The sequence below is a fragment of a genome, unplaced genomic scaffold (assembly GCF_019419815.1).
Source record: "Pyrus x bretschneideri cultivar Hongxiangsu unplaced genomic scaffold, Pyrus_bretschneideri_v1 Contig33, whole genome shotgun sequence".
Taxonomy (NCBI): domain Eukaryota; kingdom Viridiplantae; phylum Streptophyta; class Magnoliopsida; order Rosales; family Rosaceae; genus Pyrus; species Pyrus x bretschneideri.
In genome coordinates, this window is record NW_025999646.1 from 3,636,151 (window position 1) to 3,651,999 (window position 15,849).

A 15,849-nucleotide genomic window follows, 5' to 3' on the forward strand; every position below is an offset into this window, starting at 1 on the left:
AACAGTGCAATTGAAAACCCTTTAGACTAAAGTAATAATACGGAGAGATGGAGAAAGAGAGGGATGATTAAACAGGCAAAGACTTGCCGTCAAGGGCAAAACCGAAAACTCATTGCTTGGGCCAATCTTATTGGGCTGTTTGATGATTTGGCTCATCGTTCCTTTTTTTTTTTGTTGGAGCCAAAATTTTGCTCATGGATGGACAAGGCATGCCTAGCTACCTCTCTCCGTCAAGATGCTGCTAACCGGCTTGTTTTTTGGCTTGATATATGCCTGGCTAGTTTGATTAATAATTAAGGCTCAACAACTATTACGATCTGGACAACTTTCTACTTCAAAGTCGAATTGGGTTAAATAATACTCTAAAAACCAGCTCCTAAGAAGCTTACAGTGCGGTGAAATGTTTTGAAAACGGGGTTTATGATGGTTTTCTAAGCAATCCACAAAACTGAAAATAAGAGTAACTATTAGCACACAGTTTGTGTGAAAAATGTGAGCACTGTGAGCTGTTGGCCCTTTCACTAGAGATATTTTTTATAAGCATTACGGAAAATGTTATAATAACTTCAGAATGTCGGACATCATTTAACAACCTTACAGTGCAGAGGAATTTAAAAAGAAAAAAGAAACAAAATAGGTCTAATGAAGGTTTTTACAGGAATTTGCAAACCGATCAAACACTTTGAGTGCACTTTCAAAGTTTAGCTTTATTCTAGCAAGCACTATAAAAAATACAACGCCTAAAAGGGTAGCAAAACCAACACAAATCTCAAAACTTCTGGACTCCGATCCTGCAAGGTTGATCACACTTTGCTCGATTTACTATCGAGGGAATAGTTCAGTAATCGATGCTTCATTAACAGATAATGACAATGAGTTGCTAGCAGGTTGATCAGATGAGCTACAAGTCATTGGTGGCATGTTCGGATCTGTCCTACTGTGCAGGAAAAATGCTGGCTTTTGAGGTGATGGCATACTCAAAGAGTAACTGCTTAGCATGAGAAGTATCTTTTGCATTTTCGGTCTTTGATCTGGATCTTCCTGAACACAGAGTAACCCAATATGGAGACATCTAATTACTTCACTTCTTGAATATGAATCTCTTACATTTACGTCCAGCAATTCTAATGGAATCCCATCCCTCCAGTGTCTCCAAACCTGCAAAAAAAAAAAAAAAAAAAAAAATTAAAGACTCATTCAAATGTTGCAACAAAAATGTTTTCAACACTTTTGAGAGAATTAACTAAGAAATGCACATCACAATCTTCAATTTATACTCACATGGCTCAAGAGGTCTTCGCCATTGTCTGAGTTATAGAAATTAGTGTTCTTCTTGCCAGTTACAATCTCTAAGATCAAGACACCAAGACTGTACACATCAGACTTCACAGAGAACAATCCATGCATCGCATATTCTGGGGCGATATAACCACTATAAACCAGCACCATCAGTAAATGTTAGTGCGAATACAGCATGAGGAGATTAATTTTTGAGTTGTTATTTGGTATCTTTTCTTTTCAGTAAATTATATTTTAGGATGAGAATTAAATCAATCAGCTATTCAAATAGATTATGCGACCATAAACAAAGTTTTGTACTACTTACTATGTTCCCACAACCCTTCTTGTGTTTCCTTGAGTTTGATCAACTCTAAATATTCTTGCCATACCAAAATCGGCAATTTTTGGGTTCATTTCCTCATCTAACAATACGTTACTTGCTTTAAGATCGCGATGTATGATTTTAAGCCGTGAATCATGATGGAGATAGAGAATCCCTCGAGCAATCCCGTTGATAGTCTTGTATCTGCTTGGCCAGTCCAATTTCACTTGATTCCCGGAGTCTATGTAGACATTTGAAAACAAAGATTTTCCTTGGTTTGTTACAAATCCAAGTGTAATCAAATAGCGTACGATATCACACTTGATACCTAAATCTGATTAGAAGGGTACATACCATATAGAAAGTGGTCAAGGCTTTTGTTCTGCACAAATTCGTAAATAAGTATCTTTTCTGCACCTTCGGAGCAAAATCCTAGTATCCTCACTAAGTTTCTGTGTTGAAGCTTAGCTACCAAAACAACCTCATTCTTAAACTCCTCAGAGCCTTGACCGGATCCCCTAGACAACCTCTTCACGGCCACTTGTTGCCCATCAGGAAGTGTGCCCTGAAAACATTTTAACCAATCATTACAAGCATCAAATTGAGATTCATGAGTTCAGCTTATCACTTTGCTCTAGCCAACTTAGCTACGCCCAGCTCTGGGACTCTGGCAATTAAAGTCATAAATTTGTGATGTGAAAATCACAACCTTGTAGACCTCACCAAAGCCACCCTTCCCTAGCTTGTTATGAACAGAGAACTTGTTTGTTGCTGCTTCAATTGTGGCAAAACTAAACTGCAATGACTCGACAGCATTTATTTCCGTCCCCACTGCTTACACAATCAAGAACAGAAGTTTATTATCTTGATTCAGTAAATTAATCATAATCCAGAATCAAACCGATTAGGAGTCGAAATTATATAATTTCACTGGATCGGGAAAAGAATAAATAAAACTTTTAATATTTACCATTTTGTTCTTGTATAACATTGTACTTTTTCTTCGCTCTTCTTCTATGGAAAAGGCAGCCTACCAAGAAAAGCAATATTGCAATTGGAACAACAATCGCCACTATGATCCATGATGAAATTTGTTCATCATTTCCTGCACAACATAATATTCTTTTTAATACACAAATGTATGTGTAAAAATTCTGAACACTCAACTGCCTCATATAAGTTAAATTTACCATGAGACCTTGGCACTGAGCCTGGAGGCTGAATAGGTGGAGAAGGAAGAAGTACTGGTGTGGGCGGAGGTGCGGCAGCAACAAGTGTATAAAATGGATACACCTCATATCTAACATTACAACTAGGAAACATAACTCTTCCTCCTAGCTTTCCGTCACAGCATGCCGGAAAAAGTGCAATAGCTCCTCGAAGACACTGATCACAAGCGGTGCTTGATAGGTCAGGCGTGCACTGCACAAGGCTATACAGCTCCTGAAACCCAGTAAAGTTTTCTTCTTTGGTTGCAAACTTTTTAGCACGGGAAGGTGCGTTTGCAGCTACGGACACTAGGCCAGTGACAGTCTTAGCCACCAGTTGCCTAAACCGGTTTGGTTCACTAGCATTCCCCACGTTCCACAGAAAGCCCCTAGGGCTTTCATCCAGTTTACGGAAGAAAGACACGTTTGTGTAGCGTAACATGCACTCGTCGTACCATAACAGAGTCGCTTTTCTTGAGGGGCAGTACATTTGAACTGCTTCTTTGGCCGCAGCAGTAACACAATCTTGGCATTTGCTGGCTGTGAGATCGCCGCGACATAGAAAAGCACCGTAAACTGCAGAGTTGGAATCTTCAGAGCCGGCGGTAGTGTAGTAGTATCCGGTGTCAATGGTTGCATTGGAGGTAAGAGAAGAGAGGACGAGGTTAAGGTTTGACTGGTAGGTGCTGTTGGGAGCAAAAGTGGTTGTGTTATCACAGACATGGTAGCGGTAACTCGGGGCAGCTTCACTAGTACGGCTGAGGCTAAGGAAGCCGATCAGCACAAGAGTTATGAACACATTGAGATTGATGGAAAGCATTGTGATCATATGTCACTTCCTTGTACGTACCTTGCGTGCATAAGAAAGGCTTGGATCAGCTGATATACCTGTAACCCGTGTTTGACGGTTTCTTAGTCTTCTTCTTCTTTTGGCTTTGCAAAGTGATCTGTTCATGATTGAAATCTAGCCATGAATTGAGCAGTGTTTGAACTGGCAGACAAGTTTTGTCCTGAGGCTGCAACTACTGAACACATTCAATTAATGCTTTCAAGACTTCTTTAGTCTTCGGCGTCTTCGAAAAGGTTCCTCCTTTGTGGGTCTGAGTGGAAGCATGGATTGGCAGAAAAGAACACGATTTTTGTTTTCTACTTTATGTCCACCTCATATATTTTTGTTTATTATTCCACTTCTCTTAATGTGATTTCCAATCTTACCCTTTGTTTTTAATGTCTTTAGCATCTTGAACTTAGGGCTGGTTTGGTATTGTTGTGTTTTGAAAAAAAACTATTTTTGCTGTGCTGTGAGAATAAACAGTATGAAATAAAGCAGCAGAGTGTTTGGTAAACTTTTTTGTAAAAGTGCTTTTAAAAAAAAAAAAGAAGCAATATTATAGTGTTTGGTAAACTTTTATGTAAAACATATATGAAAAAAAACCAGTTTTTCAAAGCTGGGCTTTGCAACTTCTTATTTTTGGCATTTTTTCACCCAAAGCTGTGAAAAAAAGCTGAAGATGAATGTTTACCAAACACAAAAAAGCTCCCAGCTTTTTTCGAAATCACCTCAGTACCAAATCAGAGGTCTTAATAACATAAATAAATTGGTGGGATTTCCTGGATTTCGAGAGTACTGTTTTCCTTTTCTTGCACCAACAAATAAATTTGTCTACTAGTAAACCCTATTTATAATCTATGATATTGAATATCTAATTTACGAAATTGAGATTGAAATACAAATGTGTTCAAACCCATAACAAAACACTTATACTATATTTAGACGAGGAAATAAATTTGGAATTTGAATTAAAATCGGAATTTATAAATTGACACGCATCAATTCCCTTGTTTGAATTCATAAATATAGAAAGTTAGAATTTTTGCGTGGAAAAAAAAAACTTGGAATTTGTGACCTCCAATTCCTAAGTTTAAATTTCATGTAAATAAGTGTCATTTCCCAATTTCTATAATTAAGAGTTTAAAAATAACAAATTCCGTATTCAATTTCATTATTCATTTTGGTTAACCAAACAAGAAAATTCACAAATTCTAAAAAATAAAATCTAGTCATTTCAATTTTAGTCATTTTAAAATTCTTAGTAATCTTAAATTTCTTCATCCAAACATAGTGTCATAGAACCGGAAATAATTAAAACAGTAATAAAAAAAATAAAAAAAAAGTCATGAGAAGACATACCATGAAAATTGATTCAAGAGAGTTAGAAGGATCACTCAAGTCACATTTATTCCATTTCACCATGTAAATTTCATCAAAACTTTCCAGTAGTATCAGGTTCATATATGGTTGTTTATCAATGAAAAAAGAACGAAGAATTTTGCTCGGACTCAAAAGTTAAAAAAAGAATTGAGGACCAAGAATGAAGAATTTTAAGAGAGAGGTGTGTAAAAAAAAAAAAAAAAAAAAAAAAAAAAAAAGGGCCTCTACAGCTACCCATAATATTTATGTCATCAAATTTATATACTTAATGAGGTTTTCAAGATTCTAGGGACATTAAAAGTAATATAAGGGTAAAATTGGAAATCAATTTAAAAATTTATAATAGATAAATTAAAAATATAGGAGGAGTGTAGATTAAGTTTCAAGGAGTGCTAATAACATCTTCCAAAAAAATAGAACGTACAATTTGAGGAAGATGCTTGAAAATGATCGTTACGATAGTGAGTATCAAAATGTTTAATTCGGTTGTTACAAACAAAAGGACTCACTAAACCATGCCAATCACATTACGTGGAAAATAAAGACATTGAAGAAACTCAGAATACAGATTACATTTGCATCTTTGATGTTTTCAATCCTAACAATGGTCGTTCATCATAGGAAACCAAATTCAAGTTTCATGTTTTCTAACAAATAAATATAAACAGATGTGTATAGTCCAAGCACATGCAGAATTTTATGCGATTTACTATCATATAAACAAACTGAAATTTTGCCTAAAACTTGTATGTGCAGAACGTTCATCTTTTTAAGGACGAATGATACCATGTCGGAAAATTTTGTTATTGTCTAGAGATGATTGTATATATAAGCAAATATTACAATACGTGACAGTAACAGCTTATCTAGGGTATACTTCAGTGATAGATTCTTCATAAACAGACGGAGATGACTTGCTGATAGATTGAGCAGAGTCCATCGTTGCCTCTGATATGTTTCCCACTGCTCTACTTTGGTGGAAAAATGTCGGTTGTTGAGGTAATGGCAAAGTAAGAGAGTAGCTATTCAGCATGAGAATTAATGATTGCATTGTAGGCCTGTCAGCTGGATCTTCCTGAACACAAAGTAAGCTGATGTGGATGCATCTGATTACTTCAGTCCTCGAATAAGAGTCTCTCAGACACGGATCCAACAATTCCAAAGGTGCCCCATCTTTCCATAACTTCCAAGCCTGCATAAAATTCAAAAGTTTAATTCATGATGTTATATGTCAATGCAGGAGAACAGAACACTACACTTTTCATTTTAAGCTTAATGGCTCAGGAGGTCCTCAGCTGCATCGGTCTGAAAGAAGTAACTGTTCTTCTTGCCAGTGATGATTTCTAGCACTAAAACACCAAAACTATACAAATCGGACTTGACAGAAAAACGTCCATGCATGGCATACTCGGGAGACATATAACCACTACAAGGAGCATAACAATCAGTACAGAAATTACAACAAAGATGTAACCAGAAAACATTTCAGATTCAATTCGATAATTGCAAAACAGAAGTGGTCGTGAGAAAAGAATGAAATAGGTAACTTACAATGTTCCGACAATTCTGTTTGTGTTTGCTTGAGTTTGATCAACCCCAAAGATCCTGGCCATGCCAAAATCAGATATTTTTGGATGCATCTCCCCATCTAACAATATATTGCTGGCTTTGAGATCACGATGTATAATTCTAAGTTGGGAATCTTCATGCAAGTACATGATTCCTCGAGCAATTCCTGAAATAATCTTGTAACGTCTTGACCAATCCAATTGTCCTTGTTTCTCAGGGTCTGCAAACCATAAAAATCAAGTTATCATCGAAAAATATAGTACTGCTATTGCAATAGGGAAAAACAATCAGATGTTTGAGTGTACAAACCAAATAGGAAATGGTCAAGGCTTTTGTTGGGCACATATTCATAAACAAGAATCTTTTCTTCGCCTTCCAAGCAAAATCCCAAGAGCCTAACCAAATTTCGGTGTTGAAGCTTGGCTACCAATACCATCTCGTTCTTAAACTCTTCCACGCCTTGGTCAGAGTTCATTGATAGCCTCTTCACAGCTACTTCTTGACCGTTTGAAAGTATACCCTGCGAGAAAACATCAATCAAACACTGGAATGTCCACTCATGGCATTCATGGACAGCTTCTGAGGCACCAAAACTATTCAGATTTTGCATGCATAAAAGTTGGAACTTTGTAGGACTGAAGGAGCACTCATATCATATACTGATTAACAGACCTTGTAAACTTGACCAAAACCACCTTCGCCTAACTTGTGATCATCAGAGAAATTGCTCGTGGCTGCTTGGATGGTAGCAAAATCAAATTGCAAAGACTCGACTGTAGTAATGTCAGTCTCACCTGCACAACCAACCAAGCCATAGAAACATAATGTTTATAGACGTGGAATAAATGAAAGGAGAATCAATGAGAATAAACAAGAGAAGTGGAGAAGGATATATTTTTTCACCGCTTGGTTCGTCCACTGCTGCTTCATTGTACTTGTATTTTGCTCTCCTAGTTATGCAGCAGTAACCCACAACAAAAAGTAGCACAGATACAGATATTGGTACAGCAATGGCAACAATTGTACTAGTTGGGGTTTTGCTTTTTCCTGCAAAATAAACAAAAAATATTGAGAAATGGGTAAAATCAGCAGCCACAGCACAACACCATATTCCCCTGTTCCAAAGTCCACAATAGCTATCAATTACCTAACAAACTATTCTGATAATACAATAATCACTTGATTGGGGCTTCCAAAAAGGTTAGAAACGTTTTGTGACAGTCCGCTTTTCAGACAGCATTTGGGAGAAAAACTTAAAACTACATAATAGAAGCACTTTTCAAAGAAGTACATGCCTAGAAGCACTTATTAGAGTTTTAATGAAAGCATTTCAAGCAAAAATGCTTATAAGCAGAAGCGTCAGTCACGGTTATACCCTTTACACTCAAATTTGAACCCCCTTTCCGTATCAGATTAGAATATCGATCGAATAAAATTTCAACGTATTCATATTTTCTTCAGTTTAAAGTGGTCGATTTTAAAAATTAAATTTGAATTGAAGAAATGGTCACTTCACCTTTAGGCGGAGGAGGGAGAGGAGGAGGAGGCGGCCCTGGTGCAGGCTCAGGTGCTGACGTGGAGTTCTGGGCGTAGAAGGGGTAGACTTCGTACCTAATATGACAACTCGGAAACAAAACTCGTCCTCCGAGTTTCCCATTACAGCAATTCGGAAGTTGGGCTATGGCCAACCGAAGACAATCGTTGCAATCCGTTTCCGACAGGTCCTGCGTGCACTGCCCGAGGCTGTACACCGAAATCAACCCGCTAACATTTGCTTGATTCGTCGCGAACTTGTCGGCGTCGTTGGCAGCCTCGGTAGCCACCTCGTTCATACTGGCCGCCAGGACCTGGTTGAACCGAGTCGGGTCGGTGGCGTTCTTATTGTTCGACATGTACAGGCGGGGCGACTCGGTGGCGGTGGAGAAGAATGACTCATTGGAGTAGCGTAGCATGCAGTCGTCGTAACCGATCACCACCTGCTTTTCTACGGGGCAGCGTTGTGGGGCCTCGGAAATTGCGGTGGCAACACAGGTTTCGCAAGCTTGGGTGCCCACGACGTCGCCGCGGCAGAGGAAAAGGCCGTAGACGGCGTTGTTTGTGGTTTGGACTGTGGCGTTGTAGAAACCGGTGGAATGGTTAGCGTTGGAGGAGAGGGTGGAGAGGAGGCGGTTGAGGTTGGACTGGAAGGTGGAGTTTGGGGTGAAGGTAGTGGTGTTTGGGCAGTAGTGAACCAGGTAATCAGCTTCCGTACTGGTCGGAAAGCTGAGCAGAGTAAAAACGGAGAAAATCAAAAGAAGCGTAGTCATGTTTTTCATTTTTTGATGACTGATCATAAAATCATAGGTTTTTATATTGAGTATCATCAAAAGCAATGCAGGGGTGGTAGCTTGACTTTCAGTCTTTGAGTGTCCAGCCGAAGAGGTCCTCTCATACAACCGGATTTGGATAACAGAGGGATTAAATTAAGAAAAACTAAAGAAACGGATTCAAGTATGGGGATGACATATCCGGGAAAAATAAACGGGTTCAAGTATGGGAATGACATATCCGAACCCAATCCATCCCGTTGCCATTCATATGAGTAACCCAACTTCTTATAAGCCCTTACAAGATTTATCCATTCACCAATATGTGGCCGTTGGACTTCACATGTAGGCCAACCTATTCTCTAATACCATGTAGAATTTCAAAGAGACAAGCCAAAGGCGCACACAACACCAATATTGTTTCCAACTTGATAATTACTACTTACATAACGTGATTTTATCACAAAAAATCTTAATATTAATTGAAGCTAGACTAAAATATTTAAACTCTTATTTCTATCTTTCTTTCTTTCGTTGACGTGGGATTTCGACAATGTGGACTCCAACACTTCGACGTGACGCCCATTTTTGAAGAAAAAAATTCCATAACTATGTTGTCACGCTTTCCACTATAATAAAGCTACTAGGAGGTTTCATATTCCAAGTCAATAATGATTCTGACATATGATGGGACTAGGGGTGGTTCGGTATGGGATCCCATACCAAAACCATTGTCCCGATTCCCAAACCGAAATTTTTGGGAATCCCAAATTCAATCCCAATCCCAAACCAAATTTTCGGGAATCCCAATTTTCGGGAATCCCGAAATAATTTCGGGATTTCGGGACAAATCGGGAATCCCGAAATGCTTTTGGGCTTTTGGACTAAAATTTGACATATTATGTTTTTGGGCTAAAATTTGACATATTATAAAGTAATAAATAAAGTAACAAACTCAAAAGTAAAAATAGTAGTTACAAGCCAAGGTTTATAAATAAAGTTCAAGTCCAACCAATATTATTTGAAAGCAGCCAACCAATATTACCTGAGCTCTGAGAACTCCAGTCCAACCAATATTATTTGAAAGCAGCCACAGCAAAGCTCAAGTTCAGAATCACATATCTTGTATGAGATTCGCAATCAACAGAACAATGCCTAAATAGGAAAATAAAAGGCTGTTGAAGAAGAAACAGGTAAAATAAAACTGTATCAATTCATTTGTAACTACTCAAAAAATGTAACTACAATTCGGTGAATACATTAGCAACTGCAAGCTAGAAAAGTGCACAGTTGACAGCAAGTACAAAACAAAACGAACCCGCGCAAAAGCATAGTCAAACAAGCTGGGTGTTGATTTGTGAAGGAAGGCTGAGCCGCTGGAGAGTCAGAGACGATTCGAAGGAAGGCAAGCTGGGTGGTGATGGCTGGTGGCACAGCACTGGCAGTGGGAGTGGCACAGCGGCTGCGCTGATGGAAGTATGGAAACGGAAGTGAAAACTGAAATGGGGGAGAGATCTAACCTAAAAACAAATGAACGGCACAGATTAAATCTAAAACAATGAACGGTTGAAATAATTCTCTTGAGAATTAAAAAATAATATATATATAAATTATTCGATCGTATGGGAATACCGAAAAAATTGAACTGCAATACCGAATCCCATACCGAAAATTTCGGTTTTGGTTCGGGATAAGTACCGAAATGTCGGGAATTTTGGTTTGGGATTTTTTTGGTTTGGGATCGGGATTTTTTCGGTTTGGTTTGGGATTTTTGAGATTTTTTTCCAGCCCTAGATGGGACATAGTATGAGTGAGTATAACGACACTGTATTTTATCTCCACCAATTTTTCCCCTCCTTAACAACTTATAAACTTACCACTGCTGTTTTTAGTCAAAAAAGAAAATAGATTCTTTCAATAAAAATACAGAAGTGATGCAAGATTTGGATTGCCGAGAGGGGCGAATCCATTGTGGGACTTCCTGGAAGTGGGAGAGGGGGTGAGCAGAACAGTTCAGACTTGGTTGGTGTCATTGACCAGCTAATTAATGGTTCTTGTCTATGGTTTAGGTCATATGATCAAATTTGATTGATTGTTGACTTTAGATTGTGTCAGCAGATTGAGAAAAAGGACGGAAGGTGCAAAGCACAATCCGAACGTTGGAACGTGCAATGTTCGGTAATAACACACGGAAGAAAATTCAATACAGAGAGAGAAACCTTTTGATATAAGAAAGCTAAGAAAAATAGTTTGAAAACTTTGAGTTTTAACGATAAGGATAAAATAAAGAATAAAATAAATAATATCAAAATTGATTTTTTTATGTAAAAATATGATTTTTCGTTAAAGTGAATAGTACCGCGAGTTTTTCATTAAAATTCTTTTTGATTTTTTGGACAAAGAGAAAAGAACCTTTTTCCAACCATAGGCATGAAAACTTGGGTCTTGTCAATCACGTTATTAGAGGTGGGCATAAAAACTGCTAAATTGGAAAACCGAATCGAATAATAACAAAAAAAATTGTAAAAAACCACGTTGACCAAAAAAGGCAAAATCGAAACAAAAACCGAACCGAACCGTTTCAAATGGTTCCGGTTCCGGTTTGGAAATATTAAGAACCGGAGAAACCGAACCAAACCACTTTTAATATAAGTTATTGTTTTATTATTATTTGTATATAAATAAGACATTTTTCTGTGCCTTGGCCATCTTGAGCTTAATCGGAACCATGCTTCCAATGTTCTGAATTGTGAGAGAAGCATGCGAAATTGACAAATTAGGGTTTGAGGGAGGATTTGGGGCTGAATTCCAATACCATCTTGTTCTTAAACTCTTCTGTGCCTTGGCCAGAGTTCCTTGATAGCCTCTTTACAGCTACTTGACTGTCTGATAGTATACCCTGCAAGAAAACCTCAATCAAACAATGGAATGTCCACTCATGGCATTCATGGACAGCCTCTGAGGCTCCAAAATTATTCGGATATTGCATGCAGAGAAATTGAACTTTGTAGACCTAAAGGAGCACACATATCATATACTGATTAACATACCTTGTAAACTTGACCGAAACCACCTTCGCCTAACTTGTGATCATCGGAGAAATTGCTCGTGGCTGCTTGGATGGTAGCAAAATCAAATTGCAACGACTCGACAGTAGTAATATCATTCTCACCTGCACAACCAACCAAACCATAGAAGCACTATGTTTATAGACGAAGAATTAATGAAAGGAGAATCAACAAGAATAAACAAGAGGAGAAGTGAAGAAAGAAAAACTTTTTAACCACTCGGTTCTTGCTCTCCTGCTTACCCAGCAGTAACCCACAACAAAAAGTAGCACAGATACAGATATTGGTACAACAATGGCAACAATTGTAAGAGTTGTGATTTTGCTTTTTCCTGCCAAATAAACAAAAAATATTGAGAGATTGGTAAAATCAACGGCCATAGGACAACACCATATTCCCCTGTTCCAAAGTGCACAATAGCTATCAACTACCCAATAAACTAATCTGATAATACAATATTCACTTGATTGGGTCTTCCAAAAAGTTTTAAATGTTTGTTCACTTTACCTTTAGGCGGAGGAGGAGGAGCCCCTGGTGCGGGCTCAGGTACTGTGGCGTTCTCGGCATAGAAGGGGTAGATTTCGTACCTAAGGCCATCTTCACCCGATCTAACCAGAAGGTTAGAGGATCAAAAATAGCTCGAAATAACACGAAAACCGTCTCCAATCAATAACTAGGCTAAATAGCTCGTAGACCACACCGGACTAAAAAAGAAGAATGAAGCCAACAGGCTGGCCAGCCAGCTAGACCTCTCTCTCTGGTCCCTCTCCTCTCTCTCTCTCAGCTGCTGCCTTCTCTCTTCACTCTCTCCTCTATTTCCAATTCTGCAAATTCGCCTTCTTCTCGGAGTCATCTTCTTCGGTCTCCATCTCCTTGTTCTTCTACTCCTCTCAGCCTCTCACAGTCGCAGCACCACTCGCCCACTCACACCAGGTACACCTCTTCTGGATTCCTCTCTCTGGTCCACATTTTGATACAGTGAGCCGGATCTCTCAAAAGTTTATCAGGCTCGGAGCGGCTGGATGGCCATATCTAACCAGTTCGAGGACAAGGTCCCTCCTCCAGTATGATTTCTCAGAAACCCCAATATCCCCGGCAATTTATTCAGAGATTTTGAATGGATTTGTTGTGTTAGGTGTAGATTAAGAACCGCCAAATCAAATGCCACCTTAATTTTGTAGGAATTTTGTTAATTTATTGATTGATTTCCTTGTTGATGAATTTTGTTCCCCTGGAGTGTATATCACGGCCTTCAGTTATATTTCGATGGAGATGCTGATAAAGTGGTGGTCTTTCTAAGCAAACGATGGTAATCGTTTTTGCTTCCAATGCATGTAATTATGTGGATCCAATGTGCATGATATTTCGATTCATATAGAAATATCATGAGCTTCAGTCTCACGGCTCTCACCAGTCCATCGGAACTCAAACCATGAGCTTCAGTCTCACGGCTCTCACGAGTCCATTCGACTATTGGGTTTCTACCATGACCTAATGTTTCATGACCTTTATGAGTCACTTTCTATTTCACTATGAAGTTTATAGGTGTGTGGGTTCATATATGCATGCTTGTCAGTAATTCTTCCAATTGATTTACACATATTTAAGACCCTAGTGAGATTGAATCTCATTCTGTCCTTTAAACAAGCTCTGTTCTCATTTGGATTTTGTTTATTAGCGAAGAAACTGTGAAATAAGCTTCACACTTTTAATTTTCCCCTGCAAATCACTTATAATTTGTTGGTAAGCATAATATATTTATGCATTCAAGGAATACCATGACTAAGCCAGTGGGATCTTCACTGGTCTTTTATGTAGACACGAAATAAACCATTTTTGTAGTTTTTAATATTTAAGTTGTAGTTTTTAAATTTAAATTGTTGTAGTTTTTAAATTAAAATAATAAATTATGTTTCCTTTAACCTTCTCGATTGAAGATGGTATGATACTGTTCATTAAAATATAATTTATTGATGAGCTATAGGGCTAAAAAGAGTCCTTTACCCTCATTCGGTTGGATATAGCCTAACGTTACAACTCAGAAACATAACTCGTCCCCCTTGATTTCCGCTACAACAAGACGGCAATAGTGTTATGGCAATCCTAAAGCAGCGGTCGTAAACAGTTGCGGACAGGTTCTGCGTGCACTGCCTGAGGCTGTACAACGTATTCAGATCACTGAATTTCGTTTGTTTTGGCGCAAACTTGTCGGCGTCGTTGGCAGCCTCTATGGCCACCTCGCTCATACTCGCCGCCACCACTTGGTTGAACCGAGTCTGTTTCGTTGTTACGTTCTGCGTATTCCACATGTACACGGAAGGCTCGTCGTCCGAGGTGAAAAAGAATGACACGTACGAGTACCCCAACATATAGTCGTCATACCAGATCACAGCCTTCTTTCGATGTGGCATTGTTGGGGGCCTCGGCGGTTGTGATGGCAACACAGGTTTCGCAAGCGTCGGTGCCCAAGACATCACCGCGGCAGAGGAAGAGACCGTAGACGGCGTTGTTTGGGGTTTGGACGGAGGCATTGTAGAAGCCGGTGAAGCGGTTGGCGTTGGAGGAGAGGATGGAGAAGATGCGGTTAAGGTTGGACCGGAAGGTGGAGTTTGGGGTGAAGGTGGTGGTGTTTGAGCAGGCGTGGTAGAGATATTCTGCTTCTGTACTGGTCAGAAAGCTGGGCAGAGTAAAAATGGAAAAAAAAAAAAAAAAAAAAAAAAAAGGGTAGTCATATTTGCAGGAGGATCCTCTTAAGAATCTTGAAATCTTCCAAGCACATTCATTCATCGTATATCGTGCAATCAAAAATCATTATAAATTTTTTATTTAAAATTGATTATAAACAGTATCTAATAAAAATTTACCTCACGATATACGATGAACGAATGTAATTAGAAGATCCTCGAAATCCTTACAAAGAGAATCTCATAAGAAAAAATGGATCATCTCCGGATCATTTCCATCAAATCCTCCAATCCACCAATCCTTTTCCTCGGCGAGGATCCTCTCTCGTCATATTTTTCATTTTTTGATGATTGATCATAAAATCATACCTCTTTGTATTGCGTATTAAAAGAGCAAAGCGGGGGTGGTAGCTTGACTTTCAATTTTGAGTGTTGACCAGAAGGGTTTCTCTCATACCACCGGGTTTTAGTCTCAGTGCCATTTTCGTCTAGCAAGTGGTTGCAATTTGTTCAAAAGTTGCATTATTTTGTCCACTGACCAATTGTTTAGTTGTTTATTGGTAAAAGAAATTTCAATTTGAAACAGTATTACTATTCTAAACTGCATGAGGAGAGTGAAAAGGGTCTGAATCCATTAAGTAGTGAGATGCAAAAAAATGTTCTAATCACTAAGGTAATCCATCACTTAAAGTTCATACAAGTTTAATTTTTTTTTTTTTTTTAAAGTGATACAACAATGGCAACAACTAAGTCTTATTATATTACTTAAAGTCGGTTGTATGAATCTTAGAACGTACTGTGCTTGTTTTTGCATTAAGTATTTCATTAACTTCAAATATTCCATATATTTTCTAGAGTTTTTTTTTTTTTTTTTTCCAAATTCCCTAAAAAAATCTGAAGTACATTAATATATATTATTAAAGGGACATTCATTTAGTATGCAAAGAAGAAAACGTTAACCAATTTGATTAGGAAAATACTTAAGTACTGACTAGTCAGTACCCAAGATACTGAACATATGAAGTGGTGGCCCAATAAGAACAAAACACATGTTACAACCTTAATTTAATAAACTTGTAACCAAACACAATGTTAACCACACATCCAAACATCCATTTTCTCCCTCAAAGCCTCACCATTCATGCCTTACTACTCCTTGCTTCTGCCATGGTATCAACGCCATAAACATTGTCCTCCCC

The 15,849-nt window shown here is 38.3% G+C and overlaps 2 protein-coding genes and 1 long non-coding RNA gene across 3 annotated transcripts; all 3 read right to left on the minus strand.

Moving 5' to 3' along the window:
• Nucleotides 1-482: 482 nt before the first annotated feature.
• LOC103933025 (cysteine-rich receptor-like protein kinase 25) lies at nucleotides 483-3,815 on the minus strand. The gene is made up of 7 exons (XM_018643926.2): nucleotides 2,794-3,815; nucleotides 2,574-2,708; nucleotides 2,313-2,434; nucleotides 1,958-2,168; nucleotides 1,607-1,844; nucleotides 1,282-1,432; nucleotides 483-1,158 (listed from the first exon to the last, which is right to left on the minus strand). The coding sequence occupies exons 1-7, from the start codon at nucleotides 3,638-3,640 to the stop codon at nucleotides 823-825; spliced, it is 2,040 nt and encodes a 679-aa protein (XP_018499442.2). The 5' UTR covers nucleotides 3,641-3,815; the 3' UTR covers nucleotides 483-822.
• Nucleotides 3,816-5,772: 1,957 nt separating this feature from the next.
• On the minus strand, nucleotides 5,773-8,955 carry LOC103948273 (cysteine-rich receptor-like protein kinase 10). The gene is made up of 7 exons (XM_048591350.1): nucleotides 8,109-8,955; nucleotides 7,496-7,639; nucleotides 7,265-7,386; nucleotides 6,902-7,112; nucleotides 6,575-6,812; nucleotides 6,299-6,449; nucleotides 5,773-6,215 (listed from the first exon to the last, which is right to left on the minus strand). Exons 1-7 carry the CDS (start codon nucleotides 8,953-8,955, stop codon nucleotides 5,886-5,888), a joined length of 2,043 nt encoding a protein of 680 aa, XP_048447307.1. The 3' UTR covers nucleotides 5,773-5,885.
• A 2,812-nt stretch (nucleotides 8,956-11,767) lies between these two features.
• LOC125480344 lies at nucleotides 11,768-12,195 on the minus strand. The gene is made up of 3 exons (XR_007260754.1): nucleotides 12,183-12,195; nucleotides 11,949-12,070; nucleotides 11,768-11,797 (listed from the first exon to the last, which is right to left on the minus strand). It is a non-coding gene; the product is annotated as an uncharacterized LOC125480344 (long non-coding RNA).
• Between the last annotated feature and the right edge of the window lie 3,654 nt (nucleotides 12,196-15,849).